At 41.5% G+C, this 26073-nt stretch overlaps 2 protein-coding genes across 3 annotated transcripts; one reads left to right on the top strand and one right to left on the bottom strand.

The window, feature by feature from the left end:
• The first annotated feature begins 4373 nt into the window (after positions 1-4373).
• LOC121796077 (probable LRR receptor-like serine/threonine-protein kinase At1g12460) lies at positions 4374-7891 on the top strand. 2 transcript variants are annotated; one of them, XM_042194800.1, is made up of 3 exons: positions 4374-4506; positions 4970-6193; positions 6282-7891. In XM_042194800.1, the coding sequence occupies exons 2-3, from the start codon at positions 5022-5024 to the stop codon at positions 7750-7752; spliced, it is 2643 nt and encodes an 880-aa protein (XP_042050734.1). In that variant the 5' UTR covers positions 4374-4506; positions 4970-5021; the 3' UTR covers positions 7753-7891. The 2 variants fall into 2 exon arrangements, with proteins under 2 accessions (XP_042050734.1, XP_042050735.1); XM_042194801.1 differs by having other exon boundaries at positions 4391-4888.
• Positions 7892-10668: 2777 nt separating this feature from the next.
• Positions 10669-20496, bottom strand: LOC121796078 (copper chaperone for superoxide dismutase, chloroplastic/cytosolic-like). Its single transcript, XM_042194802.1, has 6 exons — positions 20199-20496; positions 20069-20098; positions 12120-12192; positions 11878-12012; positions 11264-11481; positions 10669-11125 (listed from the first exon to the last, which is right to left on the bottom strand). Exons 1-6 carry the CDS (start codon positions 20463-20465, stop codon positions 10862-10864), a joined length of 987 nt encoding a protein of 328 aa, XP_042050736.1. The 5' UTR covers positions 20466-20496; the 3' UTR covers positions 10669-10861.
• Between the last annotated feature and the right edge of the window lie 5577 nt (positions 20497-26073).

The following is a 26073-nucleotide window of genomic DNA, read 5'->3' on the forward strand; positions in this document are numbered from 1 at the left end:
AAAAATCCTCTGAGCACACCCCAGATCCTTTATCTCAAAACCATTTCCAAGCATTTCTTTCACCTTCTGAAGCTCCTTCTTATCTGGCCCAGAAATCAAGATATCATCGACATACAACAGTAGATACACTACAGATGCCTTGTTTCTATCCTTAAAATAGACACAACTGTCATATTAGGATTTTTCAAAACCCATCCTTTCCATATGCTCATCAAATTTAAGGTGCCATTGCCTGCTGGCCTGTTTTAGTCCACACAAGCTCTTCTTGAGCAAACAGACCTTATCCTCACTTCCATGCATCAAGACACCCTCTGGCTGATCCATGTAGATGGTTTCATCTAAATCACCATGCAAGAAAGCCGTTTTTACATCTAATTGCTCTAATTCCCAATCCCTTTGTGCAGCTATTGCAAGTAGAACTCTAATGGAAGCATGCTTCACAACAGGAGAATATACTTCATTGTAATCAATGTCTTCCTCCTGAGTGAAGCCCCTTGCTACAAACCTTGCTTTAAATCTGATTCTGTTTCCAGCCTCCACCTTTTTCTTAAAAATCCACTTGCAGCTAACTGGTCTCTGATCAGTAGGTTTCTTGACCAAAATCCAGGTCTTGTTCTTGATTAGAGACTCTATCTCTTCAATCATGGCACTCATCCATTGCTTGCTTTCATTGGATTCCATGGCTTCCTTAAAACTTGATGGCTCAGCTTATTCAATCTTTTCAGCTATACACAGTGCATACAACAAGTACTCAACATCACTATATCTGGTTGAGGGCCTTGGGACTCTTCTCACTCTGTCCCTTGCTAACATATAGTTATCCAGATTTTGCTAACTGACCTCAGGTTATGGTGTGCTCCTGCCTTCTTCATTTTCATCAGCCACTATTGTTCCATGCTCAGTATCAACAATGGCTTCTTGCTCAGTATCAACAGGCTTATACACATCTGAAACCTCTACATGAACTGAATTCTCAGGCTCTAAAGGATCAATCTGCTCTGACCTCTCAGGTTCTGGCTCTTTGCTGGCTTGCTTATTCTCCAGATATGGCATTCTTTTCTTCTCAAATTGCACATCTCTGCTAATAATAACCTTCTAATTTCCTGGTTCTATGCATGATATCCTGTACCCCTTCACTCCCTTTTGGTAACCAATCATCACACATCTCAAAGCCCTTGGTTCTAACTTGCTTTGTCTGATGTGTGCATAGGTCATACAACCAAATATCCTCATATTCGAGTAATCCAGACCTCTTCCATACCATCTCTGATCAGGAGTCTCAAAACTTATTATTGAAGAAGGACTTCTATTTATGAGTACTGTTGCCATGCTTACAACTTCACCCAGAACCGTTTAGGCAAGCCAGAGCTAAACAACATGCATCTAACCCTCTCCAAGATTGTTCTGTGCATGCGTTCAGCAACCCCATTCTGTTGTGGATTGCATGGAGCAGTCCTATGTCTCTTCATACCCTTTTCCTTGCAGAACAAATCAAATTCCTTGCTCCGAAACTCTAAGCCATTATCAGTTCTTAAGCACTTCAAAGAACAGCCCTTCTCCAGTTCTACTTCCTTACACAATTCCTTAAATTTCATGAAGGTTTCTGACTTCTCCTTTAAAATAAACACCCATAACTTCCTGGAGAAATCATCAATAATAGATATAAAGTATTTACCTCCACTCAAAGTGATTGGTGTGGCTGGGCCCCACAAGTCACTGTGTGCATAGTCCAGAGGTGCTGTTGAACTGTGAATTCCCTTTGTGTATGGTAGCTTCTTGCTTTTCCCAAGCATACACTGCTCACATACTCCCAACTGCTCATTCGAATCATTAAGTTTGATCAGGTTCATTTTCCCCAATTCCTTGATTCCATCCTCCCCTAGATGTCCAAGTCTGAGATGCCAAGTTCTTAGATCCAAACTCTGCGCCACATTCATAGTTCCAGAAACTACATTTGCCTTTAGATAATACATACTTCTTTTTCTTTCAGCCACCATGATCACTTCCTTATCCTTCACTATATTCATGACTCCACCTGAAAGAACACAGGCATAACCACCTGTATCTAAGACACCAAGGGATATCAGATTCCTTCTAATCTCTGGGATGAACCTTACACCTGTGAGCAACCTAATGGATCCATTATGCAGTCTGAGCCTTATGTTCCCAATCCTTCTGATGTTGCAGATCTGATTATTCCCCAATAAAACTGACCCATTAGCCTCTATCATGTCATCTAACCAGCTCTCAATAGAGCACATATGAAAGCTGCAACCAGAGTCCATGATCCATGGGAGCTCATCCGATCTTTCAGCCACAGTCAGAGCTTTAGGAATTTCCAACTCCTCTGCAAAATCAGTTGTATTCTTATTATTTTCCTCTTCAGCCTGCTTCCTTTTCCAAGAAAAACAATTCTTGTTCAAGTGGCCAGGCTTCTTGCAATAATGGCATGATCTAGTTTCATTTTCTTGATCTTGACTTGCCTTTTGAGATGGGTGAACTTGCTTTGATCTATTTGCCTTTTTCTTGAAGTTCTTCTTTCCCTTTGTTCCTTTGACAATGAGACTTTCTGCAACAGGATCAGAGGATGCCTTATTTCCTTGCTTCTGGAGTTCTTTGCATTTAAGAGTTGTCTTCACTTCCTCCATAGTTATTGAGGTCTCCCTTCCATAGAGCATCACACCTTTAAGCTGCTCATAAGACTTTGGCAAAGCATTCAATAAGATAATTGCCTTGTCCTCATCTTCCAACTTTACATCAATGTTCTCAAGATCATCGACGATCTTGTTAAATGAATCCAGCTGTTCCTCCATTCCTTTCTCATCCGTGATCTTGAAGGAGTAGAGCCTTTGCTTAATATACAACCGATTCGCCAAAGACTTCGTCATGTACAATGACTCTAGCTTGAGCCAAATCCCAGTTGCGGTGGTCTCCCTCGCAACTTCTCTGAGTCCTTTATCTCCAAGATTCGAAATGATTTCACTATGCGCCCTATCAGCGATCTCATCCTTCTTCAATTTCTCCTTCGGATCAATCTCTTCAGCCTTAGATTTATCATCCGCTTTTAGAGCATCGGCCAAACCATGCTGTACCAACATAGCCTTCATCTTCAATCGCCATAGGCCGAAATCATTCTTCCCCCAGAATTTCTCGGCCTCAAATCTCGATATCCCCTTCTTCTCAATGTGATCGCACAACAACGATTCCCATAGATGGCGCCACGTTGTGAAACAAGATCAACACTTACATAAAAAAAACATGGACACCGAGAAATACGTGGTTCAACCGAAGCCTACATCCACGGACGAAGAAAAGGTTTTGTGTATTGAATTGATATAATCTAGATGGAATACAAGATCGCAACTAGCTCTAGATTACAAACAACGAAGAACATTCATCTCTCTTGTGAATTTCTGCTCTCATCTAAACCAAGATTCAAACTCCCTCATTCACTGGTGAAAATCTACTTTCTCCTCTCTGGAATCACATGCTTGTTCTCACTATTTTGTTTCACATCACACACCCCCTCTAAATATCAGTGCGTGTGTGTGCGGTTATTCGCTGAGATCTCTAATCAGCTCACTTGGAGCTCGAACGGTTGTAACCACCGAAAACAGCTATGAAACAAACTCTTCAACTTAGCTTCCAACGGCTAGTTTTTCAAACCCTCGGCCCTTTTATTTGATCAGCCAAAAAAGCTAACAATTAGTATATATACGGAGTACATTAATATTGCACAATATCTTTTCCTTTTTCAATTTGATATTCATTTAAGACGCTGGGCTACTAGGGTTTAGGATTAAAAATTTTTATGAGTAAAGAGTCTATTTTATCTCATTGTTGGTGGTATTTATCTGAAAATGTTCCGATTAATTAATACTATGCATTATTTTTATTTTAGGGAATAATATTAGGTTCTGTAAAATATTTCTGGTGATTGAAATATCGATGTGACAACAAATATTACACGACAATTACTCAATTACACGTTGACTATTCAAAATTAAACATTTATAATTCAATCAACTTGCAATTTTGACTGTCGCATCATTATTTTGATTACCCACATATTTTTCATGTCATTTTATTGCTAAAAATGTAAAAATATGGGTACTAATTGGTGATATATTTTTGGATAAACGCCCTGGATGATAAAACAAAATCATACCCTGGATTTTTACCTACCGTTGTAAACTCCCTCAAATAGAGTGACAGGTCGCCATTTCAGTTGTAATTATGGCAATAAACAAAGAAAAATTTATCGTAATTATGGCTATAATTAGACAATTTATTAAACGCCGGGCTATATAAAAAATAAATATAAGTTTGAGTTATTTGGAAAATAATTGTTGGTGCGCAAATACAAATGGAAAAGCGGACAAAAATATTTAATGCGGAACAGAACGAATTTAATTCTACCAACTTTTTGTAGGTATTTTTCTTCCTTGCTGTTTTCCGGTGACTGCGGGGAATCTGCCGCGGCGGAGGTGGGGGCAGTTGTTGAAGGTAGTAAATGCTTTCTCTTCTGTTCTGAAACCGACACCTTAATCGATAACATAATAATGGCCAAGATTTGAGCTGACAGATTGGCTTATTATTCTCGACTTTTTTAATGCTTAAATCCCTTATTTACTTCTTCTGGTATCATCAAGCTTGTGCCAGTGTGTTTGAAAGAGAAAGAGCTGCAGTTGTATTCACATTACTTGATGAAACTCTCTCTCTCTCTCTCTCTCTCTCTCATACAGACTTACATGAACATCTAGCTCAAATAATCAATAGTGGAGACATTCAATTGCACCCTTCTCTTTCAATCCAGCCCTCCCTCTCTCAATAAAGAGATTTGCAAATAGCAACTTAAAAGGGCAATCTTTATAGCATGTGTATCAATGTAACTCAATTCCACCATATTTCCAATTATGCCCGCAAACCAATATCACATTTTTAATGATAAAAATGAGTATATCTGCAGATGTGAGTAGGAGCTGATCTTGCAGGTATAATGCTGTTGTTTTGTTGGGATCATGAGAAAACTAGGTACAGTTTCCCATACTATTGCGTTTCTTTACGCCTTCTACTTGCTTAATATTGTCTCAATCTTTGTCTCTCCCATTACCCAAAAGGAGATTTTGCTTCAATTCAAGGGTGACATTTGGGATGACCCTTATGATTGTTTGAAGAATTGGGATTCTAGTAAAAACCCCTGCCAAGATTATGGTGGGGTATCTTGTGATTCGGATGGAAATGTTGTGAAAATTCTCTTGTGGAATTGTAGTCTTGGTGGGGTCTTATCCCCTGCATTATCTGGCTTGAAATCTTTGAGGATTATATCATTGTTTGGGAATAAGTTAACTGGTAATATTCCTGTTGAGTATGGTGAGATTGGTTCATTGTGGAAGATCAACTTAAGCTCGAACGCGCTTTCTGGATCAATCCCTGAGTTTCTTGGAGATTTGCCAAGCATTAGGTTTCTTGATTTGTCAAGAAATGAGTATAATGGAGAGATTCCTTCAGCATTGTTCAATAACTGTTACAAGACTAGGTTTGTGTCGTTGGCGCATAACAACCTCTCGGGCTCAATCCCTGTGTCTGTTAAGAACTGTTCAAATCTAGAAGGGATTGATTTGTCTTTCAATGGTCTTAGTGGGAGATTGCCTTCTGAATTGTGTGAAATTCCAGCAATTTCATATCTGTCTGTGAGGAGTAATAAGCTTTCGGGTAGTGTTGAAGAGCAGGTCTCAAAATGTAGGAGTTTGAACTTATTAGATCTCAGTAGCAATGTGTTCACCGGGCCTGCCCCGTTGGAGGTTATAAGATTGGTGAATGTTACATACTTCAATATTTCTTGGAATGGTTTTCAAGGGGCCTTTTCGGATGTCGGAACTTGCTCTAGGAGTTTGGAGGTTTTCGATGTTTCAGGAAACGATCTGTATGGTGAGATTCCTGCATCTATTGCCAAATGCAGTGGCCTTAAGTACTTGGATTTGAGCTTCAATAGGTTGAATGGAAGCATACCAGTTGGTATTGCGGATTTGAAGAAGCTCTTGGTGATGAGATTAGGTAATAACTCGTTAGATGGGACGATTCCTGCAGAGTTTGGGAGTATAGAATGGTTGGAAGTTCTTGATTTACAGAACCTCAAACTTGTAGGTGAGATCCCTAATGAGATCACCCAATGCCGGTTTCTCCTTGAGCTGTGAGTCCGAATCCAATCTCATTTCCACTGCTATATATTTTCTTCTCATTGATTTTATAATTCTCAATCGTATGAAATGTGCTTGCAGGAACATCTCTGGTAATTCTTTGGAGGGAGAGATTCCTCATAACCTCGACAACATGACCTACCTCGAAGTTCTTGACCTACACGAGAACCAAATCTCTGGTAACATACCACTCTCTGTAGGGAATTTGTCCAACTTAGTGTGGTTAGATTTGTCAGAGAATTTGCTCTCTGGTTCAATTCCTTCCACTTTAGGAAACTTGAGAAACTTGCTTTACTTCAGTGTCTCTTCCAACCACCTTTCTGGTGCAATCCCTTCGGTTGGAAGCATCCAGAAGTTCGGACCATCCCCGTTTTTTCACAATCCAGACCTTTGTGGTGCTCCATTGGAGACATTTTGCTCTAATGCTGATCTTACTAACCCCGCAAGAAAACCAAAGCTGAGCGCCTCTGCCATCGTTGCCATAGTTGCTGCCACTGTAATTGTCACTGGTGTCTGTGTCATAACCATCATCAACACGAGGGCTCGCAGCAGGAAAAGAGGAGATGAAGAAATGGTTTCGGAGAGCGCTACCACTACATTAGCTTCATCCGAATCTAGTGTGATGCTCGGAAAACTGGTCCTCTTCAGCACAAGTTTACCCTCAAAGTACGAGGATTGGGAGGCAGGCACCAAGGCATTGCTAGACAAGGAATGCTTGATTGGTGGAGGCTCCATTGGAACAGTGTACAAAACTACATTACAAGGAGGGGTAATGATGGCTGTGAAGAGGCTGAAAGCGCTTGGAAGAATTAAGAACCAAGAAGAATTTGAGCATGAAATCGGACGCCTAGGAAGCCTACACCACCCTAACCTTGTCACAATTCAAGGTTACTACTGGTCATCCAACATGCAATTGCTTCTATCAGAATTTGTTTCCAAGGGAAATCTATACAACAATTTGCATGGTCTGAACGATGATCGAAGTAATCCAGAGTTGAATTGGTCGAGGAGGTTTGATATAGCAGTCGGGACAGCTATGGCCTTGGCCTATCTTCATCATGACTGCAGACCTCCGGTTCTCCATCTCAACATCAAATCAACAAACGTGCTTCTTGATGAGAACTACACGGCTAAGCTGTCTGATTATGGCCTAGGCAATCTGCTTCCATTGCTAGGGAGCAATGGTTTGACGAAGATTCACCATGGAGTAGGATACATTGCACCAGAGCTGGCTCAGAGCTCGAGGCTCAGTGATAAATGTGATGTGTACAGCTACGGAGTTGTTCTGTTGGAGATTGTCACCGGGAGGAAGCCGGTGGGGAAGGGAGCAGCGAATGAGGTGGTGGTGTTACATGAGTATGTTCGAGGTCTGGTAGAGAAAGGTGTTGCTTCAAATTGTTTTGACAGAAGTTTGAGTGGATTTGCAGAGAATGAGGGGATCCAGGTGATGAAGTTGGGGCTGATTTGTACATCGGATATGCCGTCGCGGAGGCCGATCATGTCTGAGGTTGTTCAAGTTCTTGAATCTATAAGGAACGGCTCTGGTTCATGATCAGAAGTGGGCAAAGTGATTCTTTTAAATTCGTTTAGGGTTGAGGTGATCAATTCATTGTGTTTTGTGCAATAATGTAATTTCATATGTTTGGAGCTTGTGATATTTTATTAAATAAGGTCGATCCATGTTCACACTATACATACTTTCCAACATCATTTATTTCAAACAAGACATGATAATACATTGAAATATACAATATATAGAGCTTAAATTTTGCTGGTAACAAAATCAGCATTGGTTGCTTCACAAATGGTTGTGTCATCACATGTGCAGAGCTTTTTTGTAGTTCTCACCAACTCCTGCGCTTCTAGCAACCACTGCAGCTGCAATACACCGCTATGGATTGTCCAATGATGTCCACCATTCTTAGCTTCTCCTTTGCGCCAGAATAGAACGACTCGCCTTTTCATACACTTCTAGTGTTCCCAGGTCACCCAATGGCTGAAAGAGCATATTTTCGGGTTTTATAAAGACCATGAAACCGAAAGAAGGGTTCGATTGCATTTAAAAGAACAATCACATTTATTTATCATTTGTTGGGTTCGACAAGGGAATCGATACCAACTTCTTTTTTCATCCTTCAAGGGATTAAAGATTTTATCAGTGCTTGTAGCACTCGTTGTATCTGTTTATGTACCTATCTTCAAGGGTTCGACTAGGGAAACGAGCATATAGTGTTGACGGATATGCTACCTTTGTATCTGTTTATGTACCTATCTTTTTAAGAAATTCAAGAAGAGATGTGGAGAAAAGGTTCTTTTCTTCATTGAACCGTTTGTTTCAAGAAACAGCAAGTGGATGGTAAAAGAGTCTGGTTTCTTGTTCATGTAAAAAGAATCCTCTGCCGCCTTGCTTTGTTTCAACTTTCAAATACTCTTATACCTCAACAATGACTCTCACTCTGTGGCCTCAGGCAAAGACATGGCAGAAGAAGCCAACAACGAACTTCCTCCTCATGACATTGAGGCCAACAGTAATGTTCCACGCGGACCATTTGCACTCCTAAACAGGTATGGAAACAAACTGAAGCGTTTGAGTTCCAAAGGGGGAGAAAATAGCTTGAAATCTCAGCTTCTTTCTGCTGTGACCATCATGAATATGGCTGAAAAGGTACTATCTCAGTCCATACATGAAAAAAGAGGTGATGTATCCAACCTTGTGGAAGCTTTTGGATCAGATTATGCTGATCATTTGAAGCACGTCTTATGGCTGCTCGATGCTTCTGAGAAGCTCACAAAACGACAGTATGATGAGGCCTAAGAGCTTCTTGTGCTAGCCCTCTCGGGATCTCTTGAAGGTCACCCTATTGAAACAGTTCTCACATTTTATGGTAAGTATCTAAGGGAAAAGATTGATGTGGAGAGAGGAAGGATAGATCTTGAAAGAGAGGTTGAGCATGTGGATATTGAAAAAGCAGTGATGGATCTCAAAGTTGGCGTCGTTGAATGTGAACAGAAACTCCCCTACAGCCAAATCTCAAATTTCACCGGGGTTTAGACCATTCTCGACTCTGTTGAAGCAGCTGAGAGAATTCATTTCATTGATTTCGGGCCAAAGTTTGGGTCGTATTGGATACTAGTGATGGATGCTCTAGCTAGACAAGGCGTGAAGCAGCTCAAGATCAGTGCCGTATTCTCAGCTACAGATAGTGTTGAAGAAACTGGCAATTTGCTAACATCTTTTGCAGAGTCCATGAACTTGCCTTTTGTGTTCAAGATTCTTCATCTGGACACCTGGGAGTTTAAGAAGGATCATCTGCAGTTGGAAGCCGGTGAAACAGTGGCCATTTTCATGGAGTTCTGCCTCATGCCATTATCAGATCACCCCAATGGTATTGGAGCATTACTAAGAGGGATCGAGGATCTCAACCCTCTCACATTGATAGTTATCGATGTGGAGGCAGATATCAATGCACTGAATTTTGCTCCTCGGTTCAAGGAGGCGCTCTTCCTCACGTGTGCCTTATTTGACAGCCTAGAGGCCTGCCTGGGACGGGGGAACCACTACAGAAAGTGGAGAAGGTCCACTTTCAGGAGGTGATCTGCAATGGCGTTCTGAGTGAAGATGGTGGTTTTAACCGATGTTTTAAGATTGATTTGTGGAGGAAATACTTTGTAAAGTTCGGTCTAGTGGAGACGGAGCTCAGCCAGCCGTCTATGCATCAGGCAAGATTGATGGTGAAAGGAAGTCCTAGCTGGAGTTACTGCACCCTCAAAATGAACGGCAAAAGTATGATTATTGGCTGGAACGGGATCCCAATTCAGTTCGTGTCTGCTTGGAAGTTCCAGCAATGATGAAAATATTATCCAGTTTCTCCAGCAACAGATCTTTTTATTTTGCACTAAATCATGCAGTTTTGCATATGTAGCTATCTCAAAAACTTGTTCTATGCCTCATAAATACATTGGTATATTGTTATTCTATTTCAATCAAGAAAAGTCATGAAAAATAATTTTTAACACAAACATGTGTGAACTAATCTCTCCCATTTCTGAACTCAACCTGTTTCCTGATTCTGTTTCGGGATGCTTCAGTTTCCATGGATCAACCTGTTTAACGCGTCTCAAATGCTTTCCTTGACTTCCGTACTTGCTCAGGAGCTCAAATGGTTGCCTTAACATTCATTCTTTGCCTTCATTAACCTGATGATGGGCTCTATGTTGAACTTGAAGCTCGTTTATCTGAGTTGCTTGTGTCGTCTTGTTTAGACACATGTTGTTGCTAAAACTGTGGAGATTAGACAAAAGTTCAGGTAATTATGGTAAATCCTAGATTCTTAAAAATTCATCTCTTATGTTCAGACATAGTTTAAAATTGGTGTTTCCTAGGTAACATCAAATGTCTCATACGAGGTTGTATTTATTCCCTTTACATTCCTAAGAAACAAAAAACAGCTACTGCTGAGCCCTCAAAAGCTGTTGTACCATATTTAAATAAATATATAAAAATAAAATAAATACAATACACCCTTTAAGCCGTTAATTTTTGCTGCTTGTATTCTAGGAGGGTGTACTCAGTAGCATACTTTCCAACATCATTTATTTCAGACAAAAGTTGATAATATATTGAAACATAGTACTACATACAAATATACTATATACAGAACTTAAATTTTGCTGCTAACAAAATCTGCATCAGTTGCTTCCCAGATGGTTGTGCCATCACAAGTGCAAAGCTTTTTGTAATTCTCACCAACTCCGGCACTTCTAGCAACGACTGCAGCTGCAATACCCTCATCTGATTTATCTTCACTTCCATACACCGCTATGGCTCGTCCAATGATGTCCACCACTTTTAGCTTCTCCTTTGTGCCAGAGTAGAACGCCTCGCCTTTTTCATCAACTTCTAATGTTCCCAGGTCACCCAGTGGCTGAAATAGCAACTTTTGGGTTAAATAAAGACCATGAAACTCAAATAATTTGGAGAATGGGTAGGTTTCGACTTCATCAAAGAAAACAATCACATTTATATAGCCTTTGTTGGGTTTGACAAGGGAAATGATACCAACCTCTTTTTCATCCTTCAAGGGATTAAAGATATTTCCAGTGCTTGTAGCACCCTTTGTGAGATCACCAAATTGATTGATCGACCAACCGTGCTTTCCAGGGGGCAAACCGCTGAAGCTGGCTTCTATCCTAGTTAGTTCCATGTTAACTTGGGCTAAGCGGACAACACCATATATAGATGGTCCTTTAAATTCAGCAACAGCAGCCGATACTAGAAAATCTGCACAAGTTTACAAGGTTCATTGATGTTTAAACAATCTTTTCCAACTCAGAAAAGTATTAGTATTATAATTTAAGAGACAACATTAGTGAAACTGCTTCAACTCAAATTATATTCAGATATTTTACAGTAAATTCTGTAAGAAAATGATCATTTCCATCAAAGAATCTAACCTTGATTCTCAGGATATATTAATTAAGCTGAATGTATACATCACTAGCTTTTTCTTTAACACCTTTACATTTAAGAAGTCATGACGATTGAAAAAGAAGTGATTAAAATGGAGAACATCCAGCTGAATCAGCAATCCAGAGGGCTGAAGTATGAATGTTATTAAAGACCGAGACATCCACGAGAGAGAGGAAGAGAGGATAAAGGCTGAACTTTAAAGCTTACCATCAGGTAGACCTTGTCCAATTAATCTGGCCTTCCGTCCAGTCTGGTCCAAGGCTTCAGTCAAAATCCTCACAGGTGAAATTCCAAGAACCCTTACAACTTGATTGGTTAAGTCCACATCCACTTTTTTAACACCTAAAAGTTGAGCAATAAGCAAAAAATCACTGTTAAATTGTAGAATGAAACTAACTAAGAGTAACTGGTTATAACAGAAATGCAGCATTACTTTCTAAGATCCTCACCATCAACAGTCTCCAACTTATTCTTGACTGAATTAACACAGCCCTCACATTTCATATCCACCATAAATTCAGTCTGTCCAGACATGCTAACAGTGAGAGATATTGCAATACATGGTTAAAATACCAATAGTGGCCAGAAATGTTGATCGAACATATTTTCTATTCCTAAACTAGTCACTGGAAATTCACAAAGAATCATATCATTATGATTAAAGATAACTGATGTTAACTAAAAGGACAGAATCCCAATATCCCATAAGAAGATACAGTAATGAAAGTAGCCAGTGATAAGCAAATGCGAAATGATCAGTCCTTAACCATGCCAACGAAAAAGAAATGCTTAAGACACATCAGAATAAAACAGATATTGACACACGGAGCAACAATCATGCGATTTCATTGTTTATTTGTTTGCTTACTTTTTTTGTGGGTCTGGTTGGGGGCTACAACTGCACGGAATAAGACTACTTGATTGACTTCATAAATCTTTATTGCATGCTATCCTTTTATTAAAGATATCAATTCATCTTTAGCCAAGGAAATTTATAGTATAACTTTTTTTTTTAAATATGAAACTTAGGGGGGTTGACAATTGTTATTTGACAAAAAGAAAAATGTTCAAAATTTCAAAATTATTTTTAAGATTTTTGTCAGAGTGGATGTTCGACTCAACTTCTTCCGCAAACATTTTGATCGTTACTCTTTCCTTTCCTAGATTTTCAGAATTTCTGTTAGCATGACTGACAGTTTGCATAAGTCTTCAACTGTTTCACAATTTGAACGAGTTGAGGATGAGTCTAAGACAAGATGAAGATTCATGGGTGTATCTTGCCCAGTTCATGGTTGTACTTGTTACTATTTTCGTGAGAACTTTTTCTCTATTTTCTTCATTATTTTACCAGGCGCAAAAACCACAGGAATGGACTGTTTTCACTATTGAATTGCAGTCTATGAAAGCCACTTGGGATATTATTTAGACCTAAGAGAACTGTGTCTGATGAAGAAGTCTGTGTCTTTTCTATTGGAGTTGATTTATTCCAACATTTACTACTACTATCATATATCTGTGCAAGTTATATCCTGTAGTATTTTTATCCCTCAAATTCTAATATACTTTCTACTTAAACCTGCATATTGTTTATCACAAAATCCAAAAATGTTAACATCTCAATTAAAAAAACAAAAACATGTGGCCCTCAAGATAATTGCCTAGAGCTTTCTCACTGAAACAACAAATGCATGGTTCAATCAAACCCCATGGCTACACCAACAATTTAATCATCACTTAGAGCATCTCCAACAAGGAAGGGTAAATAAAAGAGGTGTATTATCTATATACCTCCTCAAAAAGTGAAATATACCATTCCAAAAAGAAACATACTCCAAGGGGAAAAGGTATATAGAAAGGTAAATGATTTTTTAAACATAAAATAATAGTACAAAATGCATTAAAAAAACATAAGATGTGATACCTTCTCAAATACCTTCTCCCTCGGAGAATGGTTTTTCAAGAAAAGAAGGCAAATGTGGTAGTTATAAAATTTTACCTCTCCATAGATACCTCTTCAAAATGAGAAAGGGTATAATACCTTCTCAAATACATTCCTCTTGGAGAATGATATTTTTCATGAAAAGGGTAAATATAGGGGGTTTTTCTTTTTTTGTTCTAAACTAGAACTTAGATTCCGTGTTTGTTCTAGACTTTTTTTTTGTTCCGGGTTTGGGAGAGACGCATGAGGGACATGCGTCTCTCATTTTTTTTAATTTTTTTTGAACGACGCATGACCGTCATGCGTCTTAGGGAGAGACGCATGAGGGTCATGCGTCTCTAATACATACACTGCAGTAGCATTATTATTCATGCTAGTGTGAAAAGTGGAGCTAGTGTGATAGGACCAGCGGCTGGAAGGTTTACAGCCGCCGAGGAAGTGGGAAGGCAGTTAGTGGAAGTGAGAAGATCAAGGAAGCAGATCATAAGGGACAGTCAGCTGGAAGTGAGAAAATCATGGCTGCGAAGGAGTAAAGGAAGCAAATCATGGGATTCCTAAATCAAGGCTGCAAAGGAGTAAATGGAGCAAATCATGGGATTCCTAATTTTATGCATTCTAGTATTTATTTTACAGTATAAATAAATGTAAGCTAGGGAGTCCAAGATATCTTGGAGAGATCATTTGTATTGGACGACTTGGTCGTAGGCCTCTGCGGAGGATTGATATTTCTTTACATTCCATTCAATCAAGTGATCGTTCCTCTCTATTCTGCATTTACAAATTATTAAGTGTGATTGGAGAGCATATCCCGTGCTCTCTGCCTCTCTTCCGCCCTTCACTCCTAACAATTGGTGCGGTGAACGATGGTTAGCTCTCGATCGGACACGCGGCTGGAAGAATTGGAGAAGGCTGCGGAAAATCTGGAACAGGGCAGGCTCTTGTTGGACGCGGCGGTGACTGAACTGAATGCCCAATTCCGCCGCACCGACGACCAAGTAATGGAGGTACGTTCTAATCTGAACGCCATGCGCGAGGAGATGCGTGCGGGGTTCGCTTCACTCAAGCTGAAGGATAAGTCCGGACCGGAGGACGAGGCCACCTCAGCGAATCGGGGGTCAAAGTCGACAGCTGCGGGTGGTGTATCGACGTCACCCATGCCTACCTTTGACGGCTCAGAGGCCCTCGCGTGGCTGGCAAGAGCAGAGCAGTTTTTTCTGATCTCGGAAACCCTTCCCGAGCACCGGGTTGGCGTCGCCATGGTAGCTCTGGCAGGCGCTGCCCTCCCGTGGTACCAGTTGTTACGACAACGAGTCCCGGATCTGACGTGGGCTCGATTTGCAAGGGAATTGATGAAACGTTTTGGAGGCAATGGAGCTTTGAATGAATATGAAGCATTCGCCGCAGTCCGTCACACCGGCTCCCTAACGGACTTCGTGGCTGCTTTCGAGGCGCGACTCGCACAGGTTCCAGATATCTCGTGTCATCAATACCTGGGATTTTTTATGGCGGCACTTCGCCCTGAGGTCCGCCTACAAATGAAGGCCGCCAAAATCACTACGTATGAGGATGCGGTCGAATTGGCGTTGGACATTGACATGATGGCATCCGCCCAGCCCCCGCGATCAGCGCCCACCCAATCATCCACCCAGCCACAAACATATGCAAACCAGCCAGCTCGCTCTTTCTCAAAGGGGTACTCCCAATCCCCCTCTCACTCCTCTGGCTCGTCAAGACCCCTATCCAAACGCTTCCGGAACGTGTCTCCAGAGGAGTATAGGCGGCACATAGCAGCAGGGACCTGTGTCAAGTGCGGCCTGAAGTTCGGGCCGACTCATAGATGCCCCCCCAAGACGCTCAACGTCCTGATCTGCGAGGAGGAAGAAGGATCAGCCGCTGATTCAGATCCCGAGGAGTCAGAACTTGTGGACAACAACGTGGAGCCGCAGCTCTCCGTCCTATCCCTGAATGGGCTGGACACGACCAATACAATGAAATTATTTGGGGAAATCGACTCACAACAGGTCAAGGTGATGGTGGATAGCGGCGCTAACTACTGTTTCATTTCAGAACAGTGTGCCCAGCGGCTCCAGCTGCCGATTACTCCCACATCGCCCTACTCGGTGGTGTTGGGCGACGGGACCACACGACGAGCAGCAGGGCTCTGCAGGGGCGTGCTTCTTACATTAGAGAAGGAGAAGTTTGTGGTCTCATGCTATGTCTTTCCCCTCCGGAACATCGACGTAATTTTGGGGGTATCGTGGCTCGCTTCTCTCGGATACGTCTGGGCAAATTGGCAGCACTCTTCCATGGATTTTTCAGTCGACGGCCGGCACGTTTCGCTCAAAGGCGATCCAACTCTAATGCGGCGGGCCTGCTCCTCCCAGGACCTCCGCTGCCTCGAGGAAGGTGACTGCTGCTGGGTCCTCCACTCGGTACAGAAAGAGGTCGTGGCGGAACCTTTCGGGATCAGCTCGTCCCTGTCCCAGGCAGCCCATTCGCAACTGCTGAAACTGATAGAGGAGTTCCCTTCGATCACACGGGAGGCCACGGGTTTACCCCCCCGCCGCCGCACTGACCATCGCATACCTCTGCGACCAGGTACTGACCCCGTCTCTGTCCGCCCATATCGGTATAATCATTTACAGAAAGATGAAATGGAGAAGCTCGTCGCCGAGATGTTGACTTCCGGGGTGATTCAGCCAAGTACTAGCCCTTTTTCTAGCCCGGTACTCCTTGTGCGTAAGAAGGATGGCTCTTGGAGATTTTGCGTCGATTACAGGGAACTGAACAAGCGGACCATTCCCGACAAATATCCTATTCCAGTGATACAGGAATTACTTGACGAACTACATGGGGCCAAGTGGTTCAGCAAGATCGACCTGAAAGCCGGCTATCACCAAATCCGGGTAGCCCCTAACGACGTGCCCAAGACGGCGTTTCGCACACATTCCGGTCATTATGAGTTCCTGGTTATGCCGTTCGGCCTCACCAACGCCCCGGCAACATTCCAGAGCTTGATGAACGACATCTTCAGGCCGGCGCTACGCAAGTTCGTTTTGGTTTTCTTTGACGACATCCTCGTCTATAGCACGACCTGGGCAGATCATATGCGCCACCTTCGACGTGTTTTTGAAGCCTTGCACGCTCACGCCCTCGTCGTCAACTCCAAAAAGTGTCTTCTTGGGCGGGACAGCGTCGAGTATCTTGGGCATATCGTGTCCCTTGAGGGTGTTAAAATGGACCCCGCCAAGATCTCGGCGGTCCTCCGCTGGCCGACTCCGACTTCTTTAAAGAGTGTTCGCGGATTTCTCGGCTTAACAGGGTATTATCGCCGTTTTATCCGCGACTACGGCAAGATCGCAGCCCCCCTTACGGAGCTCTTAAAGAAACCACCGACACCCCACGCCAAAGCCGCTTGGATCTGGCCAACGGCGGCAGCCTCCGCTTTCGACGCTCTTAAAAAAGCACTGACTTCCGCACCTTTACTCCGGATGCCAGATTTCACGAAGGAATTTGTGATTGAATGTGACGCCTCGGGCCGAGGCCTAGGGGCGGTATTAATGCAGGAACGTCAACCGGTGGCCTACTTCAGCAAAACCTTGTCCCCTAGGAGTTTAGCAAAATCAGCCTATGAGAAGGAGCTCATGGCCCTCGTCCTCGCGATCCACCATTGGCGCCCCTATTTGTTGGGCCGCCGCTTCATCATTCACACGGATCAGCGCAGTCTGCGTCAACTGTTAGCTCATCCACTAGCAACTCCAGCGCAACAAAATTGGGCGGCCAAGTTATTGGGTTACGATTTCACTATCGTATACAAGGAAGGAAAGCTGAATAGGGCGGCCGACGCCCTCTCCCGTCGAGATGAGGACGTGCTGGAACTCTCCGCCATCTCAACTCCGTCATGGCCGGAATGGTCAACGATTCAGGCAACTTTGTCCTCGGACCCGGCCCTATCAAAAATCAAATCTGCACTGGAGGCCGGACAGCCAACCTCCCCTCATTACGAGCTGGTGCACGGCACTCTGTTTTACAAAGGGAGGATTGTGGTCCCCCCCCATTCCCCATGGATACCGAGGCTGCTGGCAGAGTTCCATATCACGCCTACCGGTGGACATTCTGGCGCCTACCGAACGTACCGCAGGGTTGCTTCAAACGTTTTTTGGCCTGGAATGATGAAGCAAGTCACAAATTTCGTCGCGGCTTGTGCAACGTGTCAGAGGCATAAAACCGAAACAAAGTCTCCCGCCGGTCTCTTGCAGCCCCTACCAATTCCGGACCGTATTTGGGAGGATATTAGCATGGACTTCGTTTCCGGTCTACCTAAGGCAGGGGGGTTTGACTGCATTTTTGTCGTCATTGACCGCCTTTCCAAGTATGGTCATTTCATAGGCCTTCGACACCCATTCACAGCCCGGCAGGTGGCGGAGCTGTTCACGCACGAGGTGGTTCGTCTTCATGGCGTTCCAAGGTCAATCGTGTCTGATCGTGACCCTATTTTCCTCAGCTCATTTTGGAAGGAATTGTTTCGGGCCACGGGAACAACATTGAAGATGAGTTCCGCCTATCACCCCCGAAACAGATGGGCAGACGGAGGTTTTGAACCGGTGTTTGCAGACGTACCTGCGTTGTTTTTCATCTGACCGACCGAAGCAGTGGAATAAGTGGCTAGCATGGGCAGAGTACTGTTATAACACCAGCACCCATTCGGCTTCGGGCATGACTCCTTTCGAGGTGGTCTATGGTCGAGCTCCGCCCACCTTGCATACCTTCCTCCCGGGGGAGATTCGAGCCCAAGCCGTCATAGACACTCTTCGCTCTCGCGACGAGGTGTTGGAACTGCTACGCCATCATCTCCGGCGAGCTCAAGACCGTATGACAGCTTCAGCAAACAAGCGGCGACGGGATGTCGAGTTCAGCGTGGGTGACATGGTCTATTTGAAGTTCCGCCCCCATCGCCAGTCCACCCTCTTCACGGCCCGAAACAGGAAGTTAGCTCCGCGTTTTTTCGGGCCCTTTCGGGTCGAGGCTCGCATTGGCGCGACAGCTTATCGTTTGCAGCTTCCCGCTTCGTCCCGCATCCACCCGGTATTCCACGTTTCCCTTCTCAAACGGGCCATCGGGGATGCACCGGTGGAGGCCACGCTGCCGGACGGGCTCGTCAGCGCTGACCCTCCAATTCTACCCGAGAAGGTGTTGTCAAGGCGTACTGATCTGCGGGAGGGCGAAACAGTTGACCAAGTCCTCATCAAATGGGACGGGTTGGAGGAAGATGAAGCTACTTGGATGGATGTGGCAGATGTCAAGGGTCAATTTCCATTCTTCAGCCTTGCGGACAAGGCTGTTTCGACGACCGGGGCAGTTGATAGGACCAGCGGCTGGAAGGTTTACAGCCGCCGAGGAAGTGGGAAGGCAGTTAGTGGAAGTGAGAAGATCAAGGAAGCAGATCATAAGGGACAGTCAGCTGGAAGTGAGAAAATCATGGCTGCGAAGGAGTAAAGGAAGCAAATCATGGGATTCCTAAATCAAGGCTGCAAAGGAGTAAATGGAGCAAATCATGGGATTCCTAATTTTATGCATTCTAGTATTTATTTTACAGTATAAATAAATGTAAGCTAGGGAGTCCAAGATATCTTGGAGAGATCATTTGTATTGGACGACTTGGTCGTAGGCCTCTGCGGAGGATTGATATTTCTTTACATTCCATTCAATCAAGTGATCGTTCCTCTCTATTCTGCATTTACAAATTATTAAGTGTGATTGGAGAGCATATCCCGTGCTCTCTGCCTCTCTTCCGCCCTTCACTCCTAACATAGTGTGAAAAGTGGAAAAGTGGAAATAGCAGCGTGAAAAGTGGGAAAAGTGGCGTGAAAAGTGGGAAAGTGAGAAAGTGGAAAAGTAGGCTAGTAGCATTATTAATACATAGATGAAGTTGTTTTCCTTGGTTGGACTCCCATCGTTCAGCACTGCCATCACAAAATCATGCGTAATGAGTACATGTAATATCTCCACCAACAACACAAACATCACATCATCATTTTACTAGGCTTGTAGACCTTGCGTATTACAATATTCATACAATATCTCTCTCCAAAAATAGCAATCATTACTCAATGTATGTATTAGAGACGCATGACCCTCATGCGTCTCTCCCTAAGACGCATGATGGTCATGCGTCGTTCAAAAAAATTTGAAAAAAATGAGAGACGCATGTCCCTCATGCGTCTCTATGAAAGACGCATAATCCTCATGCGTCTCATTAAAAGGAGACGCATGAGGGTCATGCGTCTCTCCCAAACCCGGAACAAAAAAAAAGTCTAGAACAAACACGGAATTTAAGTTCTAGTTTAGAACAAAAAAAGAAAAAACCCGTAAATATAGTAGTTATATAACTTTACCTCTCCATTTACCTCTCCTCTTGGAGATACTCTTAGAAATGAGAGACAATGAAGAAAAACTCACCAGTAATTCTGGCAATATGGCGCCGTTGTGCTACAAAACACGCCCCAAAAAACCAATTCAGACGATCAAAATAAAAATAAATTTCCATATCACAATTCAATAGTGAGAAAAAGTAAAATGAAATCACCACCTGCGTCGATTGTTCCGGATCCATTTCGACAGAAACAGAAGGCGGGTTCGCTACAGCTTTCAAAAGGCCCGATTTTTCGGCTCCGCGAACCGCAGACAGACTGAGCGAAAGCGACCCCAAAGATGGGTTTTCGGGTAGCCTTTTGAAAGAAGTGGAAGACGAAGGAGACGACGATGCGACTGAAGAGATAGCGAAGGCGGCTGGAATTGCGACTGCGGCTGCTACTGCGGTCGTTCTTGCGGCGACTACTGACCTCAAAAATGCCATTTTTTCCCCAGATAAATTCGAATTTGTTACTTATAAAGACCATTCATTTTTAGTAAAGCTAAATTAAATGAATTTTTGAAGGATATTTTGAAAGGGGTAATTACACCATATATATATATATATAGGGTCTTGTTAGGTTGAGATTTTTTAGCTTAATTGAGAATTGAGATGCATTTTCAGCCACTCATTTTGAAATGTCAACTATAAGTAGATTATATCAACTAAGGGTATTATCGTCATTTCATTTCAATAGCCAGAATATCAAATGTCAACAACTCGTATTAAAATGTCAACAACTCGTATTAAAATGTCAACAACTAAAAAAAATTTATTTTTTAATTTTTTAATTTTTTAAAAAAAAATTTAATTTTTTTTAATTTTTTTAATTTTCACGCGATGTCAACTACGATGTGTAGCCTGCACATCAAATGTCAATAGCCCTGCACATCAAATGTCAATAGCCTGCACATCAAATGTCAACAGCTTATAGTTGACATTATATGTGTATAGGTAATATGAATCATATATGTAGTTGACATTATATATGTGCAGTTGACATGAATTGTATATGTAGTTGACATTATATGTGTGTAGTTGACATGAATTGTATATGTAGTTGACAAAAAAAATAAAAAAAATAAAAAAATAAAAAATCGAAAAAAAAAATTAATTATTTTTATAAAAATAAAAAAATATTTATTAAATAAAATGTAGGATGAAATTACCATTCTGCCCTTTCACAATTAATTAATGTAAAAATATTTTCCATGTGGTAAATTCTGGACCACTCATTTAATAAAAATGAGTGGCTAATAATGCATCTCAATTCTCAATTAGGCTAAAAAATCTCAATTGATCACAACCCTATATATATATATATATATAGGGTAGTGATCAAGATATAACTAATATTAAGTGTATAACTAGGGAACAAATCTCAGCCACACATTATCTTAATCCAATGACTAAAATAAGTAAACATTTTTAGTTAATAAACTGCAGAAGGGTATTTTAGTAAATCAACTTTATTCTCATCTTCTCCCAACGCTAATTGCTGGTGTGTAGTCTCCGGATTTCCTCCAATTCCTCGGGAGAGAGGTTGGAGGCTTCGGCTTCGTAGTGAGAGGGATCGATGTCTTCGCCTTCGCAGAGGAGGACGCCATGGATGGGCTCGAAGCTCTCCAGAAGCATGTTCACCCCCGTCACTCGCGGCACGATCACCGGAACCGCGCCATAGCTCACTATCAGATCTAGATGGTATTCCCCTGCGTTTTGGGGAAAAAATTGAAATTCAGCAAATTCATTCCGCCCTTATTTTGATTTCAATTTCGATTTTCCAGAATGCTGAATTGAAGAAATTGTGCATGCATGTCATACGATTCGAGAATCGGAGAAGCAGATTCACACCGACGAAATTGACGAACTTATTTTTACGAACGCTGCGTCTGGAGAGATTAATGATATGTTTTTGCCTCTGCTTTTTCTGTGAGTGATGTTTTTCAGTGCGTGGATTTCCTTTCCAATGCGGTGATTTTGTCAGATTTTGTCAGGTTTTGTCAGGTTTGTGTAATTTGAGGAATGTGGGATTGTTTTGGCAAATTTAATTGTGTTGTTTGGTTACAGAGTGAATCTATGTTGCAGAATTAAAGAAATAATGGCAGGTTTCTGGTGATTTTTTTTGTGGTTTTGTATTAAAAAGAGATTTTATATTTGGTGAAGCAGATCTCACGTGTCAGATCACTCTATAAAAAGCCAACGCCTATTTTTGAGTAAACAAGTGTGTTTTTCCCAACCCCTTATGAATTCATGCCTTGAAAATCTCACTTGTTGTCTTTCCTACTTTTAATTTTCTGGGAAATGTTGTGTAGAGGTTTTCCTGCATATACAAAATTTAATATGTTTTTGCTGATTAAAGTTTCATGATGAGGTTTCCTTAACTGTAAATTAGTAATGAAATTAAATTGTTAATGGAGAGAATATACAGCTGGGCCGTAATGTCAAATTGATATCAAAATGGCTTTACATGTACTCGGAAATGATGTGGAGGAATTGGCGAAGATGCCGTTTTGATGAAAAGCGGTTGTCGTATACTCATTTTTCATTTTTTTAAATTCATTTTTCTGCCCCATTAAAGTAATTTTAGCATGATTTTACTTCACTCTTGTTTATAAAACACATCACTCTAAACATGATTTTACTTCACTCTTATTTACAAAACACATGACTCTAGGCATGATTTTACTTCACGTTTACAAAACACATCACTCTTAGGCATGATTTTACTTCACTCTTGTTTACAAAACACATCACTCTTAGGCATGATTTTACTTCACTCTTGTTTACAAACCGCATCACTCTTAGGCATGATTTCACTTCACTCTTGTTTACAAAACACTTCACTCTTAGGCATGATTTTACTTCACTCTTGTTTACAAAACACATCACTCTTAACATGATTTTACTTCACTCTTGTTTACAAAACACATCACTCGTAGGCATGATTTTACTTCACTCTTGTTTACAAAACACATCACTCTTAGGCATGATTTTACTTCACTCTTGTTTACAAAACACATCACTCTTAGCATGATTTTGCTTCACACTTGTTTACAAAACACATCACTCTTAACATGATTTTACTTCACTCTTGCTTACAATACACATCACTCTCATTACGATGTTACTTCACTCTTGTTTACAAAACACATCACTCTTAGCATGGTTTTACTTCACTCTGGTTTACAAAACACATCACTCTTAGCATGAATAGCGGATCATAGTAACAGTATTGACACAACAACAATCAGTAATGGAACAACTCAAATGGAATTGTTTGTCGCTGTCTTTCAACTAATTAACATAATCAAATTGTCTCATCTCTAAACTTCATATCTCAATTTGCCGTTAAGTTAAACAAACCATGCATGAAAATTAGAAATTATTGTATCTGGTATTTACTGAGCAACTGAATATGAACTTTGTTTCCACCAACAAATCTTCAAATATAACTGCATAACACATGAGTATGTGAACAACATCATCATCATCATTTTCTTTCCTTCTTATTTGCAGGAGGATACTTGAATATCCATTTCCAAACTTTGTGGGACACACCTCCTCGCTTCAGCCCCCTATCACTCATCGTAATCCCGCTAACCCCCCACAACTTTTAATATTTGCAAAACCGCCCCTGCCGCAGCCCTCCGTCGTCTCCGGCGCTGACAAATCCACCTTCAAATCTATAACGCCGATTCATCCATCGTGCTGAAATCGCTCTCCTTCGCCGGAAAAACGATCCTGTTCGGTAAGCTATACGTCCGATCAAATTGTTCCAGACCTCTGAAGCCGCTCCGCCGAGGCGGCGCCTCCGAATCGTTGAAGAATCCGAATTGCTTGTCGAGATCGAGGAAGATCCCGCTCGTGACGTAGGAGATTTTAGCGCTCGACAGCGCGCAATCGTTCATCATCTCATCGGCGCCTCCGCCGCCTCTGAAACTGCAGATCGATCTTGACCGAGAAACCCCCATGGCGTCGGACGCCCAAATCTCGTCAGAAAATTCGTCAGAAACCACCACCGGCGCCGCCGCATACATGTCAGCAGCATCCACCTCCGATTCATGCTCCTCTTGGCACTTCTCATGGCTGATGAAATCCTGCTTCCCTCACCCCCACCACCCCTCCGCCTTCTATTCTCCGCTCTGATTTTGGCTATGAAATGACCACAATACCCCCGCCTTGTTATTATGGAGTAAATTTGTGAGTGAGGGAACTAATTTCTCCTTAAATTTGAAAATTAATACTAGCCCTTGATTTTTTTATCTTGTGGCTATGATTTGTTCTCTAGTTATATGGTTAAGGGGTGTTTGCCATAAATCACTACCATATATATATATATATATATATATATACAAAAAGTTTCGCTTACATCTTTAACCCCGTTAACTTTTTATTATTATTTTATACAAGAGTTATGCCTTGCAATAATAAAAAAATTCATTACTTTTCTTAATTGCTGTCGAAAACTAAACTGTGCTAAATGAAAATGATCCTGGCCATGTGCTTCCAATTATGTTCTGTTTTCATGCTCTTAGTCTTCTTCTTGTTTTCCTAATTTCTTTCTTTGTTGTTTTATTTTATTCAAATTTTACTATTGATGGATGAATTAGCCATAACATTAGAATACATCCTTAGGTGCTAGCGAAGCAACAGAATTTCCAGTATTTAAATTCAACCAAGCAAGCAACAAGCTCACCGTGTACTATTTTTTTATAGGATTTAATTAATTAAAACAAGTAGGAAGCAAATGTAACACAACATGAAAGGAGCAAGTCAAAATTAAAATGAACATATTTGTTTAAAACATACTCCTATAGACAAAGGAATTTCCATGAATCCAGACCGATGGAGATGCTGGTGAAAGTTGCATTAACTAATGAAAAAGTTGATGAGGAATTTCCACTAGTTAACATAATCGATTAAACCAATTCTGCTAGGTAATATAGAGAGAGAATGCAATAAAAAAATAATAAAAGTTAACGGTGTTAAATGATTTAGACGGAATGTATCAATTTAAACACTAATTAAACTTTTGTATGATATACGTGAACTTAAAATTTTTTGAACTAATTTGAAACATTGTTGAAACTTTTTGTATGTATAGTGTAATTACCCCTATTTTGAAAACTTGGTCAAAAAATTTGTGAAGTTATATAGGGCAGTGAATTTCCCATGTTTTGGAATTTTATAGTTGTTGATCTCAAAGTTAATGCACATTTGAAACAAAACAGGTCTCAGTTAGGAATCTAATTTTTACCATTAGGAGAGTTTAAAAAAATCACTCATGTTCTTATAAGTAGATGTTATTGTCATGCACTTTCTTTGTTCCTTTGTGTTGCAAGAGGGGGCGATTCTCATCAAGAAACGTCAAGTTATGTTTGATTCACGTAATGTTGACGGAAATTCTATCTTTGTATCTGTTTATGTCCCAATCTTTTCGAGAAATTTAAGAAGAGCTGTGGAGAAAAGGTTATTTTTTTCATTGAACAGTTTGTATCAAGAAACGGGTGGGTGGTATAAGAGTCTGTCTTCTTGTTCGTGTAAACAGAATCCCCTGCCTCCTTGCTTTGTTTCAAATACTCTTATATCTCGACAATGACTCTCACTCTGCAGGCAGCTCTGGCAAATACATGCCTCAAGAAGTCAACATGGAGCTTCCTCTTCATGACATTGAGGCCAAGAGTGATGTTCCACGCGAACCATTTGCGCTCCTAAACAGGTACGGAAATAAACTGAAGCGTTTGAATCGTCTCCAATCAGAAGAAAGAAACAGCTTGAGTTCGAAATCTCAGCTTCTTTCTGCTGTGACCATCATGAATATGGCTGAAATAGTACTATCTCAGTCCACTCATGAAAAAAGAGGTGATGTTTACAAACTTGTGGAATCTGATTGTGCTGAACATTTGAAGCGCGTCTTATGGCTGCTCGATGCTTCTGAAAAGCTCGCTAAAAGACATTATGATGAGGCTGAAGAGCTGCTCGTGCTAGCCCTCTCAGGCTCTCTTGAAGGTCACCCTATTGAAACAGTTCTCACACTCTCTGGTAAATATCT

This window comes from Salvia splendens, chromosome 3 (assembly GCF_004379255.2).
Source record: "Salvia splendens isolate huo1 chromosome 3, SspV2, whole genome shotgun sequence".
Taxonomy (NCBI): domain Eukaryota; kingdom Viridiplantae; phylum Streptophyta; class Magnoliopsida; order Lamiales; family Lamiaceae; genus Salvia; species Salvia splendens.

What these genes read in the sequence shown, in the direction of transcription:
- LOC121796077 (XM_042194800.1), top strand. Translation starts at nt 5,022, where the DNA reads ATGAGAAAACTAGGTACAGTTTCCCATACTATTGCGTTTCTTTACGCC. An exon ending in TGCCGGTTTCTCCTTGAGCT is followed by an intron (nt 6,194 to 6,281) that starts GTGAGTCCGAAT and finishes ATGTGCTTGCAG; the next exon opens with GAACATCTCTGGTAATTCTT.
- LOC121796078 (XM_042194802.1), bottom strand. Translation starts at nt 20,465, where the DNA reads ATGGCATTTTTGAGGTCAGTAGTCGCCGCAAGAACGACCGCAGTAGCA. An exon ending in TAAGTTGGAGACTGTTGATG is followed by an intron (nt 12,013 to 12,119) that starts GTGAGGATCTTA and finishes CTCAACTTTTAG; the next exon opens with GTGTTAAAAAAGTGGATGTG. An exon ending in TGGACAAGGTCTACCTGATG is followed by an intron (nt 11,482 to 11,877) that starts GTAAGCTTTAAA and finishes AAACTTGTGCAG; the next exon opens with ATTTTCTAGTATCGGCTGCT.